Source organism: Salminus brasiliensis, chromosome 21 (assembly GCF_030463535.1).
Source record: "Salminus brasiliensis chromosome 21, fSalBra1.hap2, whole genome shotgun sequence".
Lineage (NCBI taxonomy): Eukaryota > Metazoa > Chordata > Actinopteri > Characiformes > Bryconidae > Salminus > Salminus brasiliensis.
The window spans coordinates 31220803-31239363 of NC_132898.1; the positions used below are offsets into that span (position 1 = coordinate 31220803).

General features: G+C 43.3%; 1 protein-coding gene across 3 annotated transcripts in view; it reads right to left on the bottom strand.

The window, feature by feature from the left end:
• ikbke (inhibitor of nuclear factor kappa B kinase subunit epsilon) overlaps positions 1 to 17391 on the bottom strand; it is a 17423-nt gene extending 32 nt beyond the window's left edge. Inside the window, exons 1-21 of one of the 3 annotated variants that reach the window (XM_072665718.1) lie at positions 17271 to 17391; positions 15217 to 15317; positions 14939 to 15076; positions 14522 to 14657; positions 13650 to 13831; positions 12656 to 12816; positions 12148 to 12258; positions 11123 to 11302; positions 10747 to 10943; positions 10469 to 10527; positions 10278 to 10369; positions 10038 to 10139; positions 9791 to 9848; positions 9597 to 9709; positions 7969 to 8045; positions 6293 to 6332; positions 6090 to 6191; positions 4772 to 4868; positions 4263 to 4354; positions 3778 to 3849; positions 1 to 2345 (exon numbers count right to left, since the gene is read on the bottom strand). The exon at positions 1 to 2345 is cut by the window's left edge and continues 32 nt beyond it. In XM_072665718.1, coding sequence (XP_072521819.1) covers positions 2282 to 2345; positions 3778 to 3849; positions 4263 to 4354; positions 4772 to 4868; positions 6090 to 6191; positions 6293 to 6332; positions 7969 to 8045; positions 9597 to 9709; positions 9791 to 9848; positions 10038 to 10139; positions 10278 to 10369; positions 10469 to 10527; positions 10747 to 10943; positions 11123 to 11302; positions 12148 to 12258; positions 12656 to 12816; positions 13650 to 13831; positions 14522 to 14657; positions 14939 to 15076; positions 15217 to 15306 — 2163 coding nt within the window. In that variant the 5' untranslated portion in view covers positions 15307 to 15317; positions 17271 to 17391 and the 3' untranslated portion in view covers positions 1 to 2281. Of the gene's footprint in view, positions 2346 to 3777; positions 3850 to 4262; positions 4355 to 4771; positions 4869 to 6089; positions 6192 to 6292; positions 6333 to 7968; positions 8046 to 9596; positions 9710 to 9790; positions 9849 to 10037; positions 10140 to 10277; positions 10370 to 10468; positions 10528 to 10746; positions 10944 to 11122; positions 11303 to 12147; positions 12259 to 12655; positions 12817 to 13649; positions 13832 to 14521; positions 14658 to 14938; positions 15077 to 15216 lie in introns of all 3 variants that reach the window. The other 2 variants (XM_072665719.1, XM_072665717.1) reach the window with 2 other exon arrangements.
• Between the last annotated feature and the right edge of the window lie 1170 nt (positions 17392 to 18561).

Consider the following 18561-nt stretch of genomic DNA (forward strand, 5'->3'; position numbering starts at 1 on the left):
CAATGGAGGCTTATTTCTTTATCCCTTCTTCACAGAGCAAAACAAACAAACAGTCACACTGGTCAAGCACTCAGATTTTAGGATGGTTAACCCCTTAATGGGTGGGCTAATTATTCAGCTGCCATGTAAGCCATGCAGTTTTGAGGGGCAAGAATCTCAATTAAGGCCTTTAACCATTGAAAACCTAAAGGCCTGTAAGCAGAAGCTCTGTATGGGGCGGGGGGTTAGGGCTATTCCAAGGACCTGAGACTTACAGGGGTCTTAAATTGTATTAATTAAGTATTTTAGCAGAACTGTTAGAGGTGTGGGGCCCAGTGTAATATCTTCTCATGGGACCCAACATCCCTGGCAGCCCTCTTGCCTGGAAGTGCTGTATGTGGGCCCACATGTAAATTCCTCACCGTCTGGTCTTTCTCTAGGTGTTCTCTGGCAACCTTTAGCTTCCTCTTTCTGATGGTAAGCCGTAAACAGGTCCACAGTCCTGAGGTTAAGTACTTGTACTATTTATTTCTGATATATCAAACCACAAGGAAAGCTCGCAAACTTTCCATCACACAGCCCCTGCCCAGCCACAGCCTAGTCTCGGCCACATCTCTCAGTAGTCCCCCCCGCCTCAGAGGCAGGATTTCCCCTGTCACTTGCAAAAGCCACCCCCGCAGAAGGCACGAGGGAATCCATCCCGTCAGCGTCTTTCATTTCCACAGTAAACACACCCCAGCAAGGCTGAACCAAAAATAAAACATTATTCATCACTTCTGGAAAACCTCGGCTTCTGTGAATTCACTAGGCTTTAAAGAGGCTGTCCTCTGTGCTGGACGTCCTCAGGGTGATTTTCCGCCGGTGCAGTCCCGTAGACGGGCCGTACAGCTGCTGATATCTGGTACTACTTTTACTGATGAGCTTCAAACAAACACAGGCCTTATTACTCATCCTGTTCAACATCTGGACATTTTTTCTTGCATATTGTCCTCCACCACAACGTCTACTTAGGACAATTGGTTGGGTTTGAGTCATAAAACCTCATAATTCAATTTACATTAGCATTTCAAATTCCTTCAATTTTCTCCACACAGCAACAAAACTGGCTCTAAAAACCGTGTGAGCATGCCAGGCCAGAAGGGGGCGCTAACACCTCCTCAAATTCATCAAAGAAACACATGTAACAGCCAAAAACAGCCCCTAATACCTAAATACAGCCTGAAACTTCTTTAACTATAACCTCTACTAAGCAGTGCCCGAGCCGTTTTTTTTAACACCTTTTAACAACGAACTCATTTACGTATATAAATCTTAAAATACTAAATAAAATGACTAAAGAAAAGAAAAGAAAATCAAACCTGACTAATTGTGTAGAAGTAGCCCTTTCCTCATAGCAATCGGCCATAACATTAAAACCACCAGCCTAATCTTGTGTAGGTCCCCCTTGCGCTGCCAAAACGGCGCTGACCCTTCAAAGACTGGGCTTTCCCGAGACCTCTGAAGGCACCTTGTGGTATCTGGCACCTGTAATTCCTGTAAGCTGTGTGGTGAGGCCTCTGTGGCTCGCATCAGAGAGCCTCGGGTGCCCATTTGACCGGTTCCCCTTCCTTGAAGAACTTTTGGTAGGTACTGACCAATGCATGCTGGGAACACCCCACAACACCTGCCTGGTGTTTTGAAGATCTGAAGTTTTGACCCAGACGTCTAGAACATCACAATTTGGCCCATCGGTCCTTGTTGTTCAGATCCTTCCCCAGTGGTTTTAATGTTATGGCTGACTGGAGTGCCAGAAGTGATGCTGAGTTAGGACCACACCTTCCGCCCTGTTTTCACCATTTCTAAGCCCAAAACCATTCAGGCCCAACAGTGTGCAGTGGTCTTCCCGCCAATTGGAGCAGCGCAGCACATTTTCGGCTGGTCAGGCAAGATTGTCTTTCCTTATTGTTCACAGCCTCTCCTCTATGGATCAATGTGCTAATTAAATGAGCCATGCTGCGTCATCATCTATCAAAGCAGAATCAATTAGGCTAGTCCATGTGACATATTTAGTACCTATTCACATAGCTGGGCAATGGTCAGAACATTCGGAGTGCTAAATAAGCAGAGGCATCGATATTTAACATGGTGTGTATCAAGATCAGTGGAAGTGCTGGTGTGAGGAGAGGGAAATGGAGAATCGGAGGCTTGTGCTGAGTTGACCTTTTGCTTCCTCTTATTCCTCATTCTCTTGTTCCTCTCCTGTAAGGCAGCAGTGAGGGCAAAGGTCTTTAGCTTGGACGCTAGGTTGAGTTCTTCACAGTCTTCATAGTCTTTTCGGTTGGGGTAAATTAGGCTCCCCCACCAGCGCGGAGTTAAATACTTGAAGACTGGAAACACAAAGACGATGTACATATAAAAAAATATTGAACATTACATACATGATATTGACAAAAATATTGGGACAGCTGCTTATTCACTGTTTCTTCTGAATTCAAAGGTATAACGAAGAGTTTATCCTGCTTCTGTTGGAGTAACTGTCTCTACCGTCCAGGGAGGAAGACTTTCTATTAGATTTTGGAGGAGCATTGCTGTGAGGATTTGATTGCATTCAGCCACAAGAATGTTAGTGAGGTCAGGATGATGCATGATCCTCACCCCACCTCATCATCATCCCCAACTTTCCAACCCATTGCAAAAGTAATGGATGGAGCACCATCACCATCATTCCACTTCTCCACAGCTCAATGCTGGGGGGCTTTATAGCCCTCTAGCCCACGCCTGGCATTAGGCAGGTTTGTTAAGGGGAGGGAGGAAGAGCCTCAGCTGTACGTTTATATTGTCCTCTCTATTTTTATGAAATTTTCTATTTAACCCATTTAACCTTTAGAAAGTATGCCCCCACCAGTGGGATTGACACAGATCAGACACAGCAACCCCTGTGTTAATCATTGTAGAATTGCAGTCATAGCGGTCACAATCGCTCATTTTAAACTCCATGTGCTTGTTTAAATGGAAAAGACTGGTGTCTAAAATGCTAGTTGACCTCTGTGTGCTTACGATACACTCAGGGAATGTGTTCCCTTTGTTATTTGCAAAGACGGCATGGAAAAGCTTGGCTTTGCCTCTGATAATTTAACCACCTCGACACATCTTACCCCCTTAAAACAGTGCAGAAGCTGCCAGAATGTAACTGCGGTGTCACTTTCAGGTGGGATATCAGTCAGATCCAGTAAATACATAAATCAAAGCCATGAAGTATCACTGCTTTATAAAAACAGGCTCTGGATTTTCGCATGTAGGGGATAGTGAATAAAGCACAGTGCACAACACAAGTGAAAAACTGTAAAAATGGACAGCAGTGTTATACTGTCAATAGGAAATCAGCTATACTGCTTATTAATACTGCATATTTTTACTGCATAATTATCTATACTGCATATTTTAAAATATTTTTCTATAATAGAGGCTCTTTGAGGGAGTTAAGGACGATTCTATCTCACGTCCTGGCCTGACAGCTACTCCACATTCTCGCTGTTGGGGACCTGTATCTACAGCGGCCATCAATTAGTGAAAAAACATCTGTAATAATAATATTAATAAGAAGAAAATAATGATAATCAGTATTAATAATGAAAAAATACTACACTGCTCATGCCAAAAGAACTCTTGCGAAAGGGTTAATGTATCCCTGGTGTACTGTATCCCTCTCCCCAGTAGAAATGCAGATGTCGGAGAGCTTGATAACACCCTGTTTATCCAGCATGTTTATCCTGATGGTGGGATGTGGGAAAGAGTAAGCCTCTGTGATGCACTCCATACCTTTCTATCATATGGTTGTTATTTTGCAGCTCTCTAGCCACCTTCTCCATCTCATCTCTCAGTCTCTTCATCCTGCAATAGAAACCATTAGCTACCATAGATGTAGATCAAACCACAGACTTTTAATCAGATGTAATCTATGCATGCAGACGTTGACACCTTCTCACACAACATCAAGGACATTAATAGGGAGTATGGGGAGGATTTACCCTAGATTTCTATGTGAATTTAATTGCATTCAGTCATAAAAGCATTAGGTACCAATGTTTTATGATTAGTTCTGGATCACAAACTCCTCTCCAACTCATCCATAAGGCATCTAATGAAGCTCCCCCACTCCGGAGAACTGCTCTACTCTACTGAATGCCTGTTTCTGCAATGGGGGCACCCTAAAGTAGCTGAATTCACTAATTAGAAGGGCTCTCTGGATACTTTTGGACATATAATGTGTGCTATTGAGAGCATGTTTTTATCCAGGGACCCACCTAAGAATCATGTGGTCTTCATTCTTCAGTCCGTCTATGGCCTCCGCTCCTGCAGGTCTCTGAAGACCTATTACCAACAGTCTGTCCAGAACCTGCACAATGACGAGACAGAGGCTCCTTTATTCAGCAGAGCTGTGGCTGCTGCTCTTAATTATTATCATCAATTCAAAAAGTCAACAGAGGAACCACACAGTTGTGAGCAGCCATACAGACGCCGTCATAAGCTCAAGGCAAAGAAGCGTGTGGAACATCACGGCGGGCCGGGCGAAGTTAAGTGAAAATATACCCAAACTTTTAGTACACTGTAGCTGTCATGCAAAACCTTGTATCTCCTTTTTTAACGTTTTCCCTTTTTGTTTTATATTGTGTCCAAATTTCCTGATAAATGCCAATAGAAATGCTCCAAAATGACTTGGAATAAAATCTTTTTACATTGACTTCAATGGATAGTTATCTTGTAGAGTTACTATTTTGGAGACAGTAACGGAACGAGAAACTGTAAGACTGACCTTGCTCTGATGTCCCTCACATATCTGCAGATCCCCGATTAGCTGCAGGAAGAAACCGCTGAACTGTTCTAACCGTGACTGCATGTCATACAGCGCACTATAGAGAAAACACACACACACACACACACACACACACAAATTATGCTTTTACTATCATTTTCATATATCACTATATGCCAATAGTATATGCTGTGCAAAATGGTGTAGGGTATATGCAACATACTGTGTTACCCCTTAGCTATAGAGTTACCTTGTTCCTACACTCATTGGCCATTTTATTAGAAACACCTACCACAGAGGTGCCCTTCATATGTTTACATTTACTTATAATAGCTGTAATATGATCTGTTACTGATTTGTCATGTTTGCTGTATCCATTCCATCAGTGGAAAGGAACCACCTAGGGCTGGGCGGTATGACCACAAATGTGTATCAATGTATTTCATGATATTTTAGTTTATTTATTATCAAATATCATTAATTTTTGACAGTAAATCTGTCTTTAAAACTGAAGGCCTTGTTTTAGGCCCGTCTTTATAGTTTACCAGTGGCTACTTTACCACTAATACACAAATTTAACAACTAAACTGCTGGTTGATGACCTCTCCCAAAGATCTTATAGGACTTCTAATGTCCCCCGTAATCCCTCCCCCCTGTGAGTTCGTCAGCAGAAGCAAGTGGTTTACCTTAAATGAGGCAGGGGTCCTTCAGGAGTGTGCTAGCCTACTGTCGCTAGCAACACGATGCTACGTGTTTGCAACTTTTTTGTTGCATAATGGTATTAGCGATATACGGTACGACTGTAGGGGCATATCGCTCAGCACTAGAACTACCATAGAACCACTACTGACCAGATATTATTATTTGGGTGGAGGTCCATTCCCAGCACAGTAGTGACTGACACAGTGGCTTTGCTGGTACAGCACCACTGCTGGGGTTTTCTACACTCCATTTACTGCTATAGGACTACTGTTGGCTGAACAGGAAGAATTGAGTACCAATTAAAATTGGGTTGACCTCAAAACCCAACGTTGATCAGACGTTGAATACTAGTTAAAAATAAAAGTCACAAGCGACATTGATCTGACATCAAGCTCCAATGTTGAAAGGTCAGGTGTCCTAACTATTCTACACCAACATTAGACGTCGTCCCGACATTCGATTTTGGTCCCCTAACATCACAACCCGCGTTCAACCAGACAACAACATCTATCGATGTTCGTGGTCAGCTGGGGATAAACTGGCAACTCTGTGTATATCTGAATAGCATGCTGTTGCATTGGTCAGTCAGTGTGACCTCATCCTCTGGGCTGTTTACCTGCTCCACACCCCCGCTGCAGCCAGGACTTCCTGATACTTCTGCAGGCAGTCATCACGAAACAGCGCCTTTACCTTCTTAATGTGAGACGACAGGTTGAGCCTGCAGAGGCACAGCAAAAAGTCAACTCTTCAAACCACAGCAAAATACTGTTTCTGGGTGGGTCACTGCGGGACCACCCAAGCTGCTGATCCGCTACTCACTTTTCAAACTTGTGAATCTGCTCATCGTTGTAGTTGAGCTCTGGAGGAGAAGAGGAGCAAGCATTAGCTTCAATCCATGACATGAAAATCCCAGCCATGCCTCTCTGGCCGATTCAGTCCTTTCCTATCAAATCCCAGTATAAGCTCTGGAGTGGTCTCTCCAGAGGACCGTATCTAATGTTATCAGCAGAGCAGAGAACGGGCAAGAGAAATTCTGCTGTCTCCCTGCCTGCGGTTTTCCATTTCCGCGTCATTAGATAAGGCTGATTCGTGCAGTTTTCCTGCAGCGGCACCAACTGGCAGAACTAATCTCAGAACCAGGCCAAGCCGACTTACCAAAACCCAGTTCCCTGCACTCCCACTGACAGAAGTAGGTCAACTGCTCATACCTAGTAAGGTCCACCAGCCTGGACCGTTGACACGACAAGGCGGACTGGGTCCATTGAGTCAAGCTTTTGGTGGCAAATTACGACCCTACCATCTGTGAGCCTCATCAGACCAACTTTCTGCTCTTGGCTGGCAGAGGTGGAGCTCATCAGTCTCAGGGATGGAGGTGTCGTTCATCCTGAGATGCCTATCTGCTCACCACAACTGTACAGAGTGGTTATCTGAGTTACTGTAGCCTTTCTGCCAGCTCCAACCAGTCGGGCTAGTCTCTGTTGAATGCTGTCAACAGATCTGTCACTCACTGGATGTGTTTTCTTTATGCCATTGTTCTGAGAAATCCCAGGAGATCAGCAGTTCGAGAAATCCTCAACACAGTCACATGTTCTTCTCATTCTCATGGTTGATGTGAACGTTACCTGAAGCTGTTGTCCTGTATCTGCATTACACTGCATTACAACCATGTGATTGGCTAAAAAATTAGTTAAATCAATAGGTTATTCACGCTGTCCTCAGTCTATACAGTCCAGCCCAGTATTATAACCTTAAGCTAACCTCACCCTGGTCCCGACCCCCACTGCTTTTGAGAATGTTTGCTATCTGAATTGGGAGTCTATTGAGGTTTATTTGCGAAGTGCGGACCACGCTAGCTGAGGCAAGAAAGGAGAACTCCAGAAATTTGGGCTGGAGTTCTGGGAGGCTTCCAGCTGATGGGACCCGATGCCAGACTGGATGAGTATAACTAGAGCACCAGGAGGAGCAGGGTGGTGGTGGGGTGCGGGTTTTTGTCACGAGAACGAGAAGGGAGCAGTTTAATAGTGCGTAAAAATGGAGGGGAGGAGTTTAATAGTGGGTAAGAGTGGGAGGGGAGGAGTTTATTAGTGTGTAAGAATAGAGGGGAGGAGTTTAATAGTGTGTAAGGATGAAGGGGAGGAGTTTAATAGTGCATAAGAATGGAGGGGAGGGGTTTAATAGCATGTAGGACAGGAGGGGAGGGGTTTAATAGTGTGTAAGAATGGAGGGGAGGAGTTTAATAGTGTGTAAGAATGGAGGGGAGGAGTTTAATAGTGCATAGGAATGGAGGGGAGGTCCTTCTCCCAAACTTTCAGTTCTTACATTAATTTCATTTATTGTTTGGTTGAGTTGGTTAGTTTTTACTGTAAGCTCAGTCACACGTCCTGTAAGATTTTAATACAGAAGCTGACCATAATGGACCTCGTAACAACACTACAGCAGTATCTGATCATATGATTTTACATTACAGTCATTATATTGAATGGAGATCTACTCACTGCCAGCAGATTTGTCTCTTTGATACTGCTGATGAATTGCCGTGATCTTCTCCAAAAGAGTCTCCATCTTCTGTATGCTGAAGCCAGTGAGTAGGAATGGATCTCATTAGACACTCATTCAGAACCAGATCTGTCTGATGCTCACAGACTTAGGCTACGTCCACACATATCTGAATACTCGGAAATATCCGTATTTCCCTCTCTCCGTCCACACAGACGATAGTAGCTCGAAAAGAGAGACATCAAGAAGGAAGAAAACACAGAGGTGTAATCCCAAACTCCACACAACTCCCTATGTAGTGTCCTAAGCAAGTGATGAAATTACTTTAAATCTGAATAGAGAATTAGACTAGGCTTAAGAACTAAACTTATGGTATATACAGCTGGAAATATTTAAGAGAATATTATTAAATGTGAATCTCTACGTGTCTGGCAGACATTTTATTCCAGGCATTTCATCAAACAGAGCTGAATTTACAGACTATGAATGGCATAATCGCCCAACAGCAATGCGAAAGACTAGTGGAGAGCCGGCCAAGACATGAAAGCTGTGATTGGCAGTCGAGGTTATTTCACCATAGTGATTTCTGAATGCTCTCAAAGTTGAAATATTAGTACTGTGTTGTTTAAATTTCAGTAATAACTTTGTTTTATTATAATTAATATAATTATTTATTTGCATTATTTGAGCAGCTGTTTTTGAGCAGTTGTCAGTTCTGCAAATAAATAAGTGCTCTAAATAGCAAATATTTTTATTTGGAATTTAGGGGAAATGTTGGCCATGGTTTATGAAATACAATTCAAATGTTCATTTTCCCAAAACACATTGCCTATAACTAGTAAAGAAACTGAGACTACTATTATATTATATTTCTATTATATTATATACTATTTACTATTATAGTATATGATATTTCTCTACTATTATATTATATTTCTATTATATTATATACTATTTACTATCATAGTATATGATATTTCTCTACTATTATATTATATTTCTATTATATTATATACTATTTACTATTATATTATATGATATTTCTCTACTATTATATTATGTGATATTTCTCTACTACTGAAATAGTAGAGAAACTGATCATGTAGGGTGGTCCATCATAGTTGCAAATTAAGCAAAGCTGAGTTCCACTACAATCCTAAGACCGTACCCTCGACTCTGTGCTCTCAGATATGAGGCTTTCTCCTCTAAACCTGTGTGATTTGAGCCTGAGTACAGTGGTATGAAAAAAGTAGATACCACCAAGCCAATTAAGCATTATATGTATTTTCTTTCAGTGGAAATCTGAAATCTAGTGCTATCTGCATGTAAACTTTGTAGTTTTATGACTTGTTATTCACTATATAGGAAGTAAGGAGGTATTTGAGATTCAGCCAGAATCATGCATGCGCTTTGGGAAGCGTTTTCACCAAGCCCTGTTTACAGAGACCAAAAATGGCGTTTTTATGTGGACGGGAGGCCAAAACACAGGCTATAACGCATCCGTATACACGTGGACAGGGCCTGAGAATGAGTGTATTCATCTCGGAAGGCACTGTGGTCTGTTTTCCATGCTATTTAGCACTACAAATGTTCTGATATTAGCTGTAATGGCCTTTAATCAGTGCACCTTTTGTCCTCAGCCAGGGTCTCTGCGTGTTTGGCCAGCTCCACGTGCAGATGGTGCAGTTTGCCCTGGTACTCTCTGATACTGCTGCCATACACTGGCAAATTCTCTTGGATCTGGAGAAAAGCATAAACATCACACACACTTCCCCAAATTCCATTTTTCATTTCCTCCCTACAGCACGACAGGCCTCTTACCAAGCGGAGCTTCTGCTTGCAGTCCAAGGAATCTGGAAAGTCGAGCGGAAACTGGCCTCTGGTGGTCAAAATGAGAACAGACAGACAGTGATCTCTAAAAGCTTTCAGTGCTCAAAGCACCTCAGAATAGCACAACTGCTACAAGCTATTATAATTATTAGCCCTGCACACGTGTAACAGAAGAATGGACAGCTCGAGCTGAATGCACAAGATAACAGTGTCTGAGAAAGACTGCATGGGTTCTCACAATGTTTGCAGGGTCTCTTCTGTGCTTAGGCAGGACAGCAGCTTCATGTTTACCATAGCGATCTTGTGTGCTGTGTTACTGCACTCGATTCGCACAATTTCACTGAGGATAAGACAAGAAATAATAGATGACACACCAGTGGAGACACCAAAGATAAGCACTGACCAGAACGGTGAAATTTTCAACATAATCAGACTACTGAGTAGACGGTGCAATACCCATCCGGTTTGCATTACTTACATATGGCTATGGAATCCCTGCAGAATTAGGTCTCTGTGCTTGTGGAGAACTTGTGCAATCCTCAGGAACTGGTGAATGATTCCAACGATGGCCTTGGAGAGGAACAGCAAGGTCATATGTGTCCAAAATGTCACAATCCTTCAACATGCTTTCTTCCAGACAGAGTAATGAGTAAAAAGGAGGTTGCTCACCTTGGAGAAGGAGAGATCTGCCACGACATCAAACCTTGAGGGCATAACTGGTGTCTCAGCTGGAGAGAAAGTGAGGATAAGGAGTGACGGCTACCTCTGCCTCCAAAATCAGCTGAAGATTTAGTCTCAACTATTCAAAAATGCTATGTAATAAATGGCCCTCATTAGTATAATTAGTTATTATCATGCTGTTGTTACTAGTACAAATCACAGACGGCACACGCTGATTTATCAAACACTGTGAGCTGAATAATATAACCCACTGATTCTGGACTTACGCTCTTTAGGGGGCTGCACTGCCATCTTCTCGGGTCGCCTGCTGAGCAGGAAAATGGGTCGGTCGGGAGTGGTGGGCGGCAGATTGACCACTTTCATGCTGGGCTCCAAGGGGAGCGGGTGGCCTTGAAAGAAGAACTGCTGGACGTCTGGCTCGATGCCTGTCTGAGCTTGAACTTCTTCAAAGAAGATTGAAGCCCTAAGAAAGAAATGAGGAGCTGAGCGTGTTTACATGTGGACAGGGGCTTTCACTGGAAAACGTACTGGAGCTTTTGTATAGGCAGAGACCCTTAGAAAGGGTACTGGTACTAAATCGGGTGAATTTAGGGATTAATTATCTACTTTAACCTCTGCATGTGAAGAATTAAGGTGACTAACGTGTTGTAAAAATGGATGTAGATGCTGTGGGACGTAGCTTGCTGAAGGGAGAAGATATGGACTTGGATGCGGTGAAGGATGTCTGTGGTAGCGGCGAAGAACTGGTCAAAGCCCCAGCACTTCTCCTGGTTGGCCTCCAGGATGTTGGCCAGCACTGGCACTAGCTGTATTTTCAACCCCCTATAAGAGAAGACATACACAGATGACATTAGGGTATGATGCTAAACTTACTTACATAACACTGACATAACTGTGCCATAAACATGTGATGCCCATTAACGTCATGTCCATTCATATAAAACTGGCGAGGCACCATGACTGGGACTTGCCACGACAGGTGCTACAATGTTGTCTTGATGTCATGTCACTGTTATACCACTTGACAAAAGCTGTCACAACATGTTTATGACATGGTTATGTCAATGTTATAATGCAGGGTTCAAGTAAAACTCAAGTGAAACTACCTAACTATGTGTCCAAATACTTGTGGACACCCCTTCCAATAAATGCATTCAGCTACTTTAGTTGCATTCAGCTCCTTTGTGTAGAGAAGTACTGCCAATAGAATAGGACTAGCCCATGCCTAATGCCAGGCGTGGACTAGAGGGGTATAAAGCTTCCCAGCATTGATCTGTGGAGCAGTGGAGGAGCTGTGTCCTCTGGAATGATGGATGGTGGAGCTCCATCCAGTCTTTTTGGGATATAGCTGAGGAGTTGGGGATTATGAGGTGGGGCGATGATCATCCAACATCCAACTTCCACTAATACAATCCTATTCTCAAATCCTCACAGCAATGCAAGCCTTCTTTCCTGGACAGTAGATAAGCAGTTACTGCAACAAAGGCAGATTACGCTCCTTTTTAATATCCTTCATTTAGGAAAGAACAATTTATGAGCAGTGTCCCAATACTTTTGTCCATTTACAATAGGTGTGACATAACCTAAAAGGGCAGTTTGCTGGACAACAGTACACTCTTTATTTCAGGCTCATCCTTGAAGCACAGTCACTGATCTAGTCCACTCACTCTGAAAGCTGGCAGCAGTGAGGCAGCTGGTAGCTCCACTCGATCTCGCCATCCTCCACCTTCTGGGCTCCTGCAATTGCCTTCTCAGGCTTTTCAGTTGTGATCTTATACCTAAAAACGACAGAGATCAGCAGATACTATCAAAATAAAGGCCGTGTTAGCAACAGGGCCTGGAGGACAATGGCCTTTGCTATCATGCTTCCCCCTCGGGGAATCCCCACCTCCGCTTTAAGGGCTGTTGAGCAGTTCAGATGATCCTCGGATGATATGCAAATGACGGTATTTGTGCTACGTCTGGGGTGCTCAAGCATACTGCGCTGCTGTCAAGGGTTTATTAGCATAAAACTGTCCTGTATTACCTCCACTCAGCTGCAAGTGGCCATGTGTGGATGTAAACACTTGATTTTGATCAGGGTGCATTACATAGCCTACTAAATAAACACTAAAAGTCTGAGGGCCATTTTATCGGAAACAGAATAAATCATATAGGTGCATACAGAAAGCTTACATGATCTGCTTGTTCCTGCGTGGGCCACCGAATGGTATGAAAGGCAGGCTGCCAGTGGCGGCATGATAGAAGGTGACACCAATGCTCCACAGATCCACCGTCACTCCATAGGTCTTCTGCTGGGGCTTCTTCAGCACGGCCCGCTCGTACATGTCTGGATGCTGCACACAAGAGATAAGCTGCAGTCAGCAAGAGCTCCAACCCCTACTTATCAGCATCTCCGAGGAAGAACGCTGATGTGGGACTGCTTTGTCTGTATGATTACACTGGCGAGGAGCTAGAAATCCAAAACTGGTTCTAGCTTAGTTTTAATCTGCTGCTTTTCACGATATAAGAGGATTTATCAAGAGCGAAAGAGTCTCAGGACTGTATAAGATCATTGAGTATTACATCGAAATGGGACTGCTGGTGAAGAGCACTGGGTAGATTGTGATCATTCTTGACTGTATCCACTAAGGTACATCTGGAAATCCTTCTGTACTGTAGAAGACAATGCCGATCCTACCTGGTAACACGCAAAGCATGCAGAATTCATTCGTACAGTTTTGTTGTCCAGGATTTTAGTGACAAAATGAGGTATTGTGACCAAATGCTGTGGAGCCCTAGAGCTGGGCGATATGGAAAAATGGTAAATCATGATATTTAAAGATATTTTTTCCGATATACGATATTTATCGTAATATTTCGTCATGTAGACAAAATGCACCAGCAGCGAAAAAGTAAAAAAACTGCCATCCAAATACTGATGACAGTCTTTGTAACGAAACATGCAGATAATAAGCACTGACGATATTCACGATACACACATGAAAGCATATTCTGTACCATAATAACTAACAAAAATTTATTACGATACGATATAATATCATCATATTGCCCAGCTCTATGGAGACCACACCTCCTGAGGTTGGAGACGGATGGAGGGCGGATGGCAATGCTGTCTTTTAGTAGCATGGTCACGTTTTAGGTGTGACACCAGTTGTGCCAGACTCACCAGGTACTCCTCTGTGCCGTATATGGACATAAACTTCTCGTCGTCCTCCAGTTCACGGGCGGCACCAAAGTCTGTGAGCTTGTAGATCGAGCGTCCATCCTCACCCACTTGTCTCATGATGTTTCCTGGCTTGATGTCTCGGTGGACCACCCCGTTGTCTCGTAAATGGTTCATGCCATGAACTACGAAGAGGAAACAAACACAGATGGCCAGATAAGGTCAAGAGCATATAGCTACAATAAATGGACAAAAGTATTGGGACACCTGCTCATTCATTGTTTCATCTAGGCATTCAATCAAGGCTATTAAAAGAGCTTAGCCTGCTTTTGTTGGAGTAACTGTTTCTACTGTCCAGAGAAGATTACATTGTTCTAGATTGTACTTTAAGTATTGCTGTAAGGATTTGATTGCATTCAGTGACTGGACGGAGCACCACCACCATCATTCCAGAGAGCACAGTTCTTCCACTGCTCCACAGCTCAATGCTGGGGCGCTTTATACTCCCTATTAGCCCACGCCTGGCATTAGGCAGCATGGTGCTAATAGGGATGTTTATCTGACTCTCTACCAGAGGATCCTATTCTATTGGCAATGCATCTCTACAGGGACTAGAGAAGTCAGCAATGGGTGCTTAAACTTAAAGCAACTGAATGCATTCATTACAAGGGGTGTCCACAAACATTTGGAAATGGACCTCAAGGTATGGAACCAAAAGTGGTTCTACTATGGTAGCACCTTAATTTCTAAAGTAATAAGGACTAATTATATCCATAATAAGCTCAGAAAAGTGGACTGTGGTGTAGTTTACCATGAAATTGATTAAACCTGGCTGCTGGATATACACATAGTAATGGCGGTGATGGTACACTTACCCACACACTGTAGCACTATGAGGAATTCTGATTCACACAGGCCAAAGGCATTCTTAGGCTCCTCCAGCACATTCAGCAAACTCCCTCCCGAACAAAACTCCATCACCAGAACCTTCTGCTTCGGGTTCATGTGCATCTTTCAGAAGACAAACAGAGGCGGATTTCAGTGAGACGGGGTCTTCCCAGTCTTTCATGGATTTTCATGTAAATTCAGTGCAGATACTTCAAGCACAGGACTGAGGAAATGCCCTACAGTGGGTTCTTCTCATGTGTTCGTCTGTCTAAAATGTAATTGAGGGCATAAACAAGTAATGGAAAATTGCACGTCACAAAGAGCAGCCAGTCGTAGACGAGCACACCCACGCAGAGCCCCGAGAAGTGGGCTGAGAAAAGTCATAAAGCCCCTCAGATAACCACCTCCTCCACTGCGAAGAGTTTGACGATATTGACGTGATTCAGCCGCCTCAACATCTCAAACTCCCTCATCTGGACCTCGTACGGTCTGCCGTAGCTGGCCATGTTGAAGACCTTCACCGCAACCAGCTCACCTGTTTTCTTCGGAGAGACGAGGGTTAGAGAACATCACAGTTTTGTGAGTCTTTGTCTTCTTCATCCGTATTTAGGTCAACACATCTAAGACTCTGCTGTACCGCTGTCTGAGAGCTGGAGATCAAAGCCTGGAAGACTACAGATACCTTGTTTCTGGCTTTGTAGACACATGCTGTTGCTCCCTGACCCAGATTATCATCAAGGGACCAAAGATGAGACGCTGTACTTGCCATCATGGTGGTCCCACCTGCAAAAACAAACAAAAAAAGGGCTTTCTCTTGCTCTGAAAGCTCTTGTTGAGAAAGCGTCTACAGGAGACCTCCACATCAGTGTGGGTTGGAGATCTAAGAGTGTGAGAGTGTGTAGCTCCACACTCCACTCCAAACCTCTGCATTTCAAATGCAAATCATTAACCTATAGCGTCGTCCAAACTTCCACAACCTCAAATACCTCCCAGATGACAATCACAGAATCCACTGGAAAGTTTGCCACAGGCCTTAGAGGGGAGTTCCATGCATTTTTCTTCACATACTCTCCATAATTTTATCTTGAAGTCATTCAGAGTGGTGTAACATCTGAAATGCTCTGTTCTATAGAGCACTAAAGAGTGGTGCTGATTGGCTAGAAGTGCCAAATCCGCATTTTTTCACAATTTGAATGTTATTTGACGTATAAATAGTAAGTATGTGACTTTAGTTGGTGTAAAAAATGCTCATATTCAGTTTTACACATCAACATACTGTATTTACCAAGACGCCGCATTGGCCCCTGGATCATGCGTTAATGTCGCCGCCATATTGGTCCAGGCAACTTCGCATGTTTCTATACCGTACCGTACCGTACTATAACGTAGTAGTGTTATACGGTTTATTAGCACACATTAGCATATTGCTATACAGTATATTTGTGACACACACACGGTACTGTCCAACTTCTGTCTGTGGACGAGCTTCCATGGTGTTTGGATGCACTAAATACTGCATAATGCGTTAGAATAATCAGCTGGTATCGCTAACAGTGCTAACCTGGAACAATTTCGCTGGAATGTTTTTGTAACGTTACCGGCCGACTTTCCCGGAACATTGCTACTGCTACTGCTTCACAGGTCTCTTTACAGTGGTGGGGAATGTGGCCAGGCTTCATCCCAGGCAGCCCAGAAGTTCGTTAATCTTTAATAATTTAAACATTTCGGAAATGTAATATGTTCGATACATTTATTACATGTTAATGTTACTGATCAGTGTGAAATATTGTCTATCGGCCTATCAGTGTTTTTAATGACCTAAAAACGCTAACCAGCGCTGTTGTGTACGAAATGTTCCGGCATCGTTGTGAGGCGAACTTTTATGACATCATACGTTCCTGGAACATTCCGCTGGAATGTTTTTGCAACGTTACCGCCTGAACATTGCTACTGCTACTGCTTACATAATAAACTGAGAAGACCTGTGAGTTCGCAGGTTGTTTTGAATAGTAAATAAAACAGCGTGTGTTTGCGTTATTCACATCATCTTAGCTAGACATTTTTGGCTAGTAAACGTTACGTAAACGTGCAGATTTTACGCTTTACTTTTTATTTATTCCTATAATTAAATAAGGACTTTTGTTAGCATATTTCAAACAGTAACAGAAGTTTGTTATTATTTAATAACTGAAACAAATTTCGGAAAACGTCTTATGTTCGATACATTCAACACATTTATTAAACGTTAATGTTACTGATCAGTGTGAAATATTGTCTATCGGTCTATCAGTTAACGCTAACCGACGCGGTTGTGTACGAAATGTTCCGGCAACGTTGTGACGCGAACTTTTATGACGTCATACGTTGCTGGAACACTCCGCTGGAATGTTTTTGTAACGTTACCGGCCGACTTTCCCGGAACATTGCTACTGCCACTGCTTCACAGGTCTCTCTACAGTGGTGGGGAATCGGGCCAGGCTTCATCCCAGGCAGCAGAGCCCCATTCCCCACCACTGTAGACAGACCTGTGAAGCAGTGGCTCAGGGTTTTTTATTATTATGATTATTATTATTTACCTGAGGTTGAAAACAGCCGTAAATACACTGATAATAATGAACTTTTCACCGTTTAAACTCTTCCTCAACCTTCCACAGCCCCCAGGTCCGACTTCCCCTGCCCGCCCTCCGCGGGGGCTGCCAGGCTGCTGTGTGAAGAAGCGAGAGGAAAGACACTGACCAGGTGGGCTTAAGCCTCAGAGGTGCAGCTGAATCCCCTCAAACGACGAGCAGCTTCTCCATGTCGACTGGCGAAACTCTCAAACCGAAGTATAGCACAGCACACACACACACCCACACCCCCCCCCCAAACACACACACACACACACACACTGAGAAAAATGAGCTGGTTTCGGTTTGAGAAGCAGCAACTTCCTCGTTGCGATACAGACCTGGGTTCCCATCCGTGAAGCTACTATTAAATATATCTCAATTTAAAGACAGTGTGGTTAAATAATTCAAATAATAAAAAACAACAGTAAAACCGCAGTAAAACCAGCATTATTTTGAGTTTTAAATATATAAAAATGAGCTATAATTAAGGCTTTAATTATATAATTTGACTGTTTTTTTTAACGACTTTGTCGACATCTAGTGGCCGACACGCGTAATAACAGTCCCAACCAGGACAGAGCGTATAGAACTTGTTCTGACTGGTTTGGAGTGAGGGAACTTTCCAGAAAGTGTACTGCTTTTCTCTCCCCCAGACAAGGAGGTGTTGACCTGATAGAGCTGAGATGTAGTGGTTAGAACAAAGTTGTGAAAAGTATTGGCATTCATTCCTCAGGTAGAAGTGAGTGGAGATACGAGGGTTTATAAAAAAAAAAGACTTCTATAGAAGCTGAAGTATCAACTGAAGCTTTTTACTCCAGTAAAAGTGTAAAAGTACTGGTTTCAGAACGACTTCAAGTAGAAAAGTAAAAGTAATGGAAGGAAAACAAAGGCCGAAAGCCCCCATCTCCATACAGGGGATACAGACCCCCCCATACAGGGGTCTATAGTACACTATCCCCCCCCTCCCCAAAAACCCATTTCTCTAAAAGTCATAATGAGGAGAATGATCTATTAAAATGTTGATGTTAAAAATGTTGGGCTGCACTAGGCTCCTGTTTCAGCTGCAGATCTGCCCATTGAAAATGAAGCATTTCAGTAATATCAGCTCTATTAATGGAGCGTCTCTGTGCTCTACTGAGCATTAACATGAGCTTCATGGAGGAAAATATGAGGAGTCGTTGTCTAGAAGTTCTGTAAAGCTGCAGAAAGTCAGACTTCAGAGGCGTGTGATCAATAAGCTTTATTGGAGTGTAAATGTGGGGCTCAGTCGGGACGTTTCACTGCAGCTCTCTTGAGTCTCTGCCACGGACACAGTCTTCATACTAGACTACAGACGTCTGCTGTGAGCTGCTGGAGAGTGACGGGACGGGTGCAGGTGTGATGGATCTCTTCTAAACCAATAGGGAGTCAGAATGGAG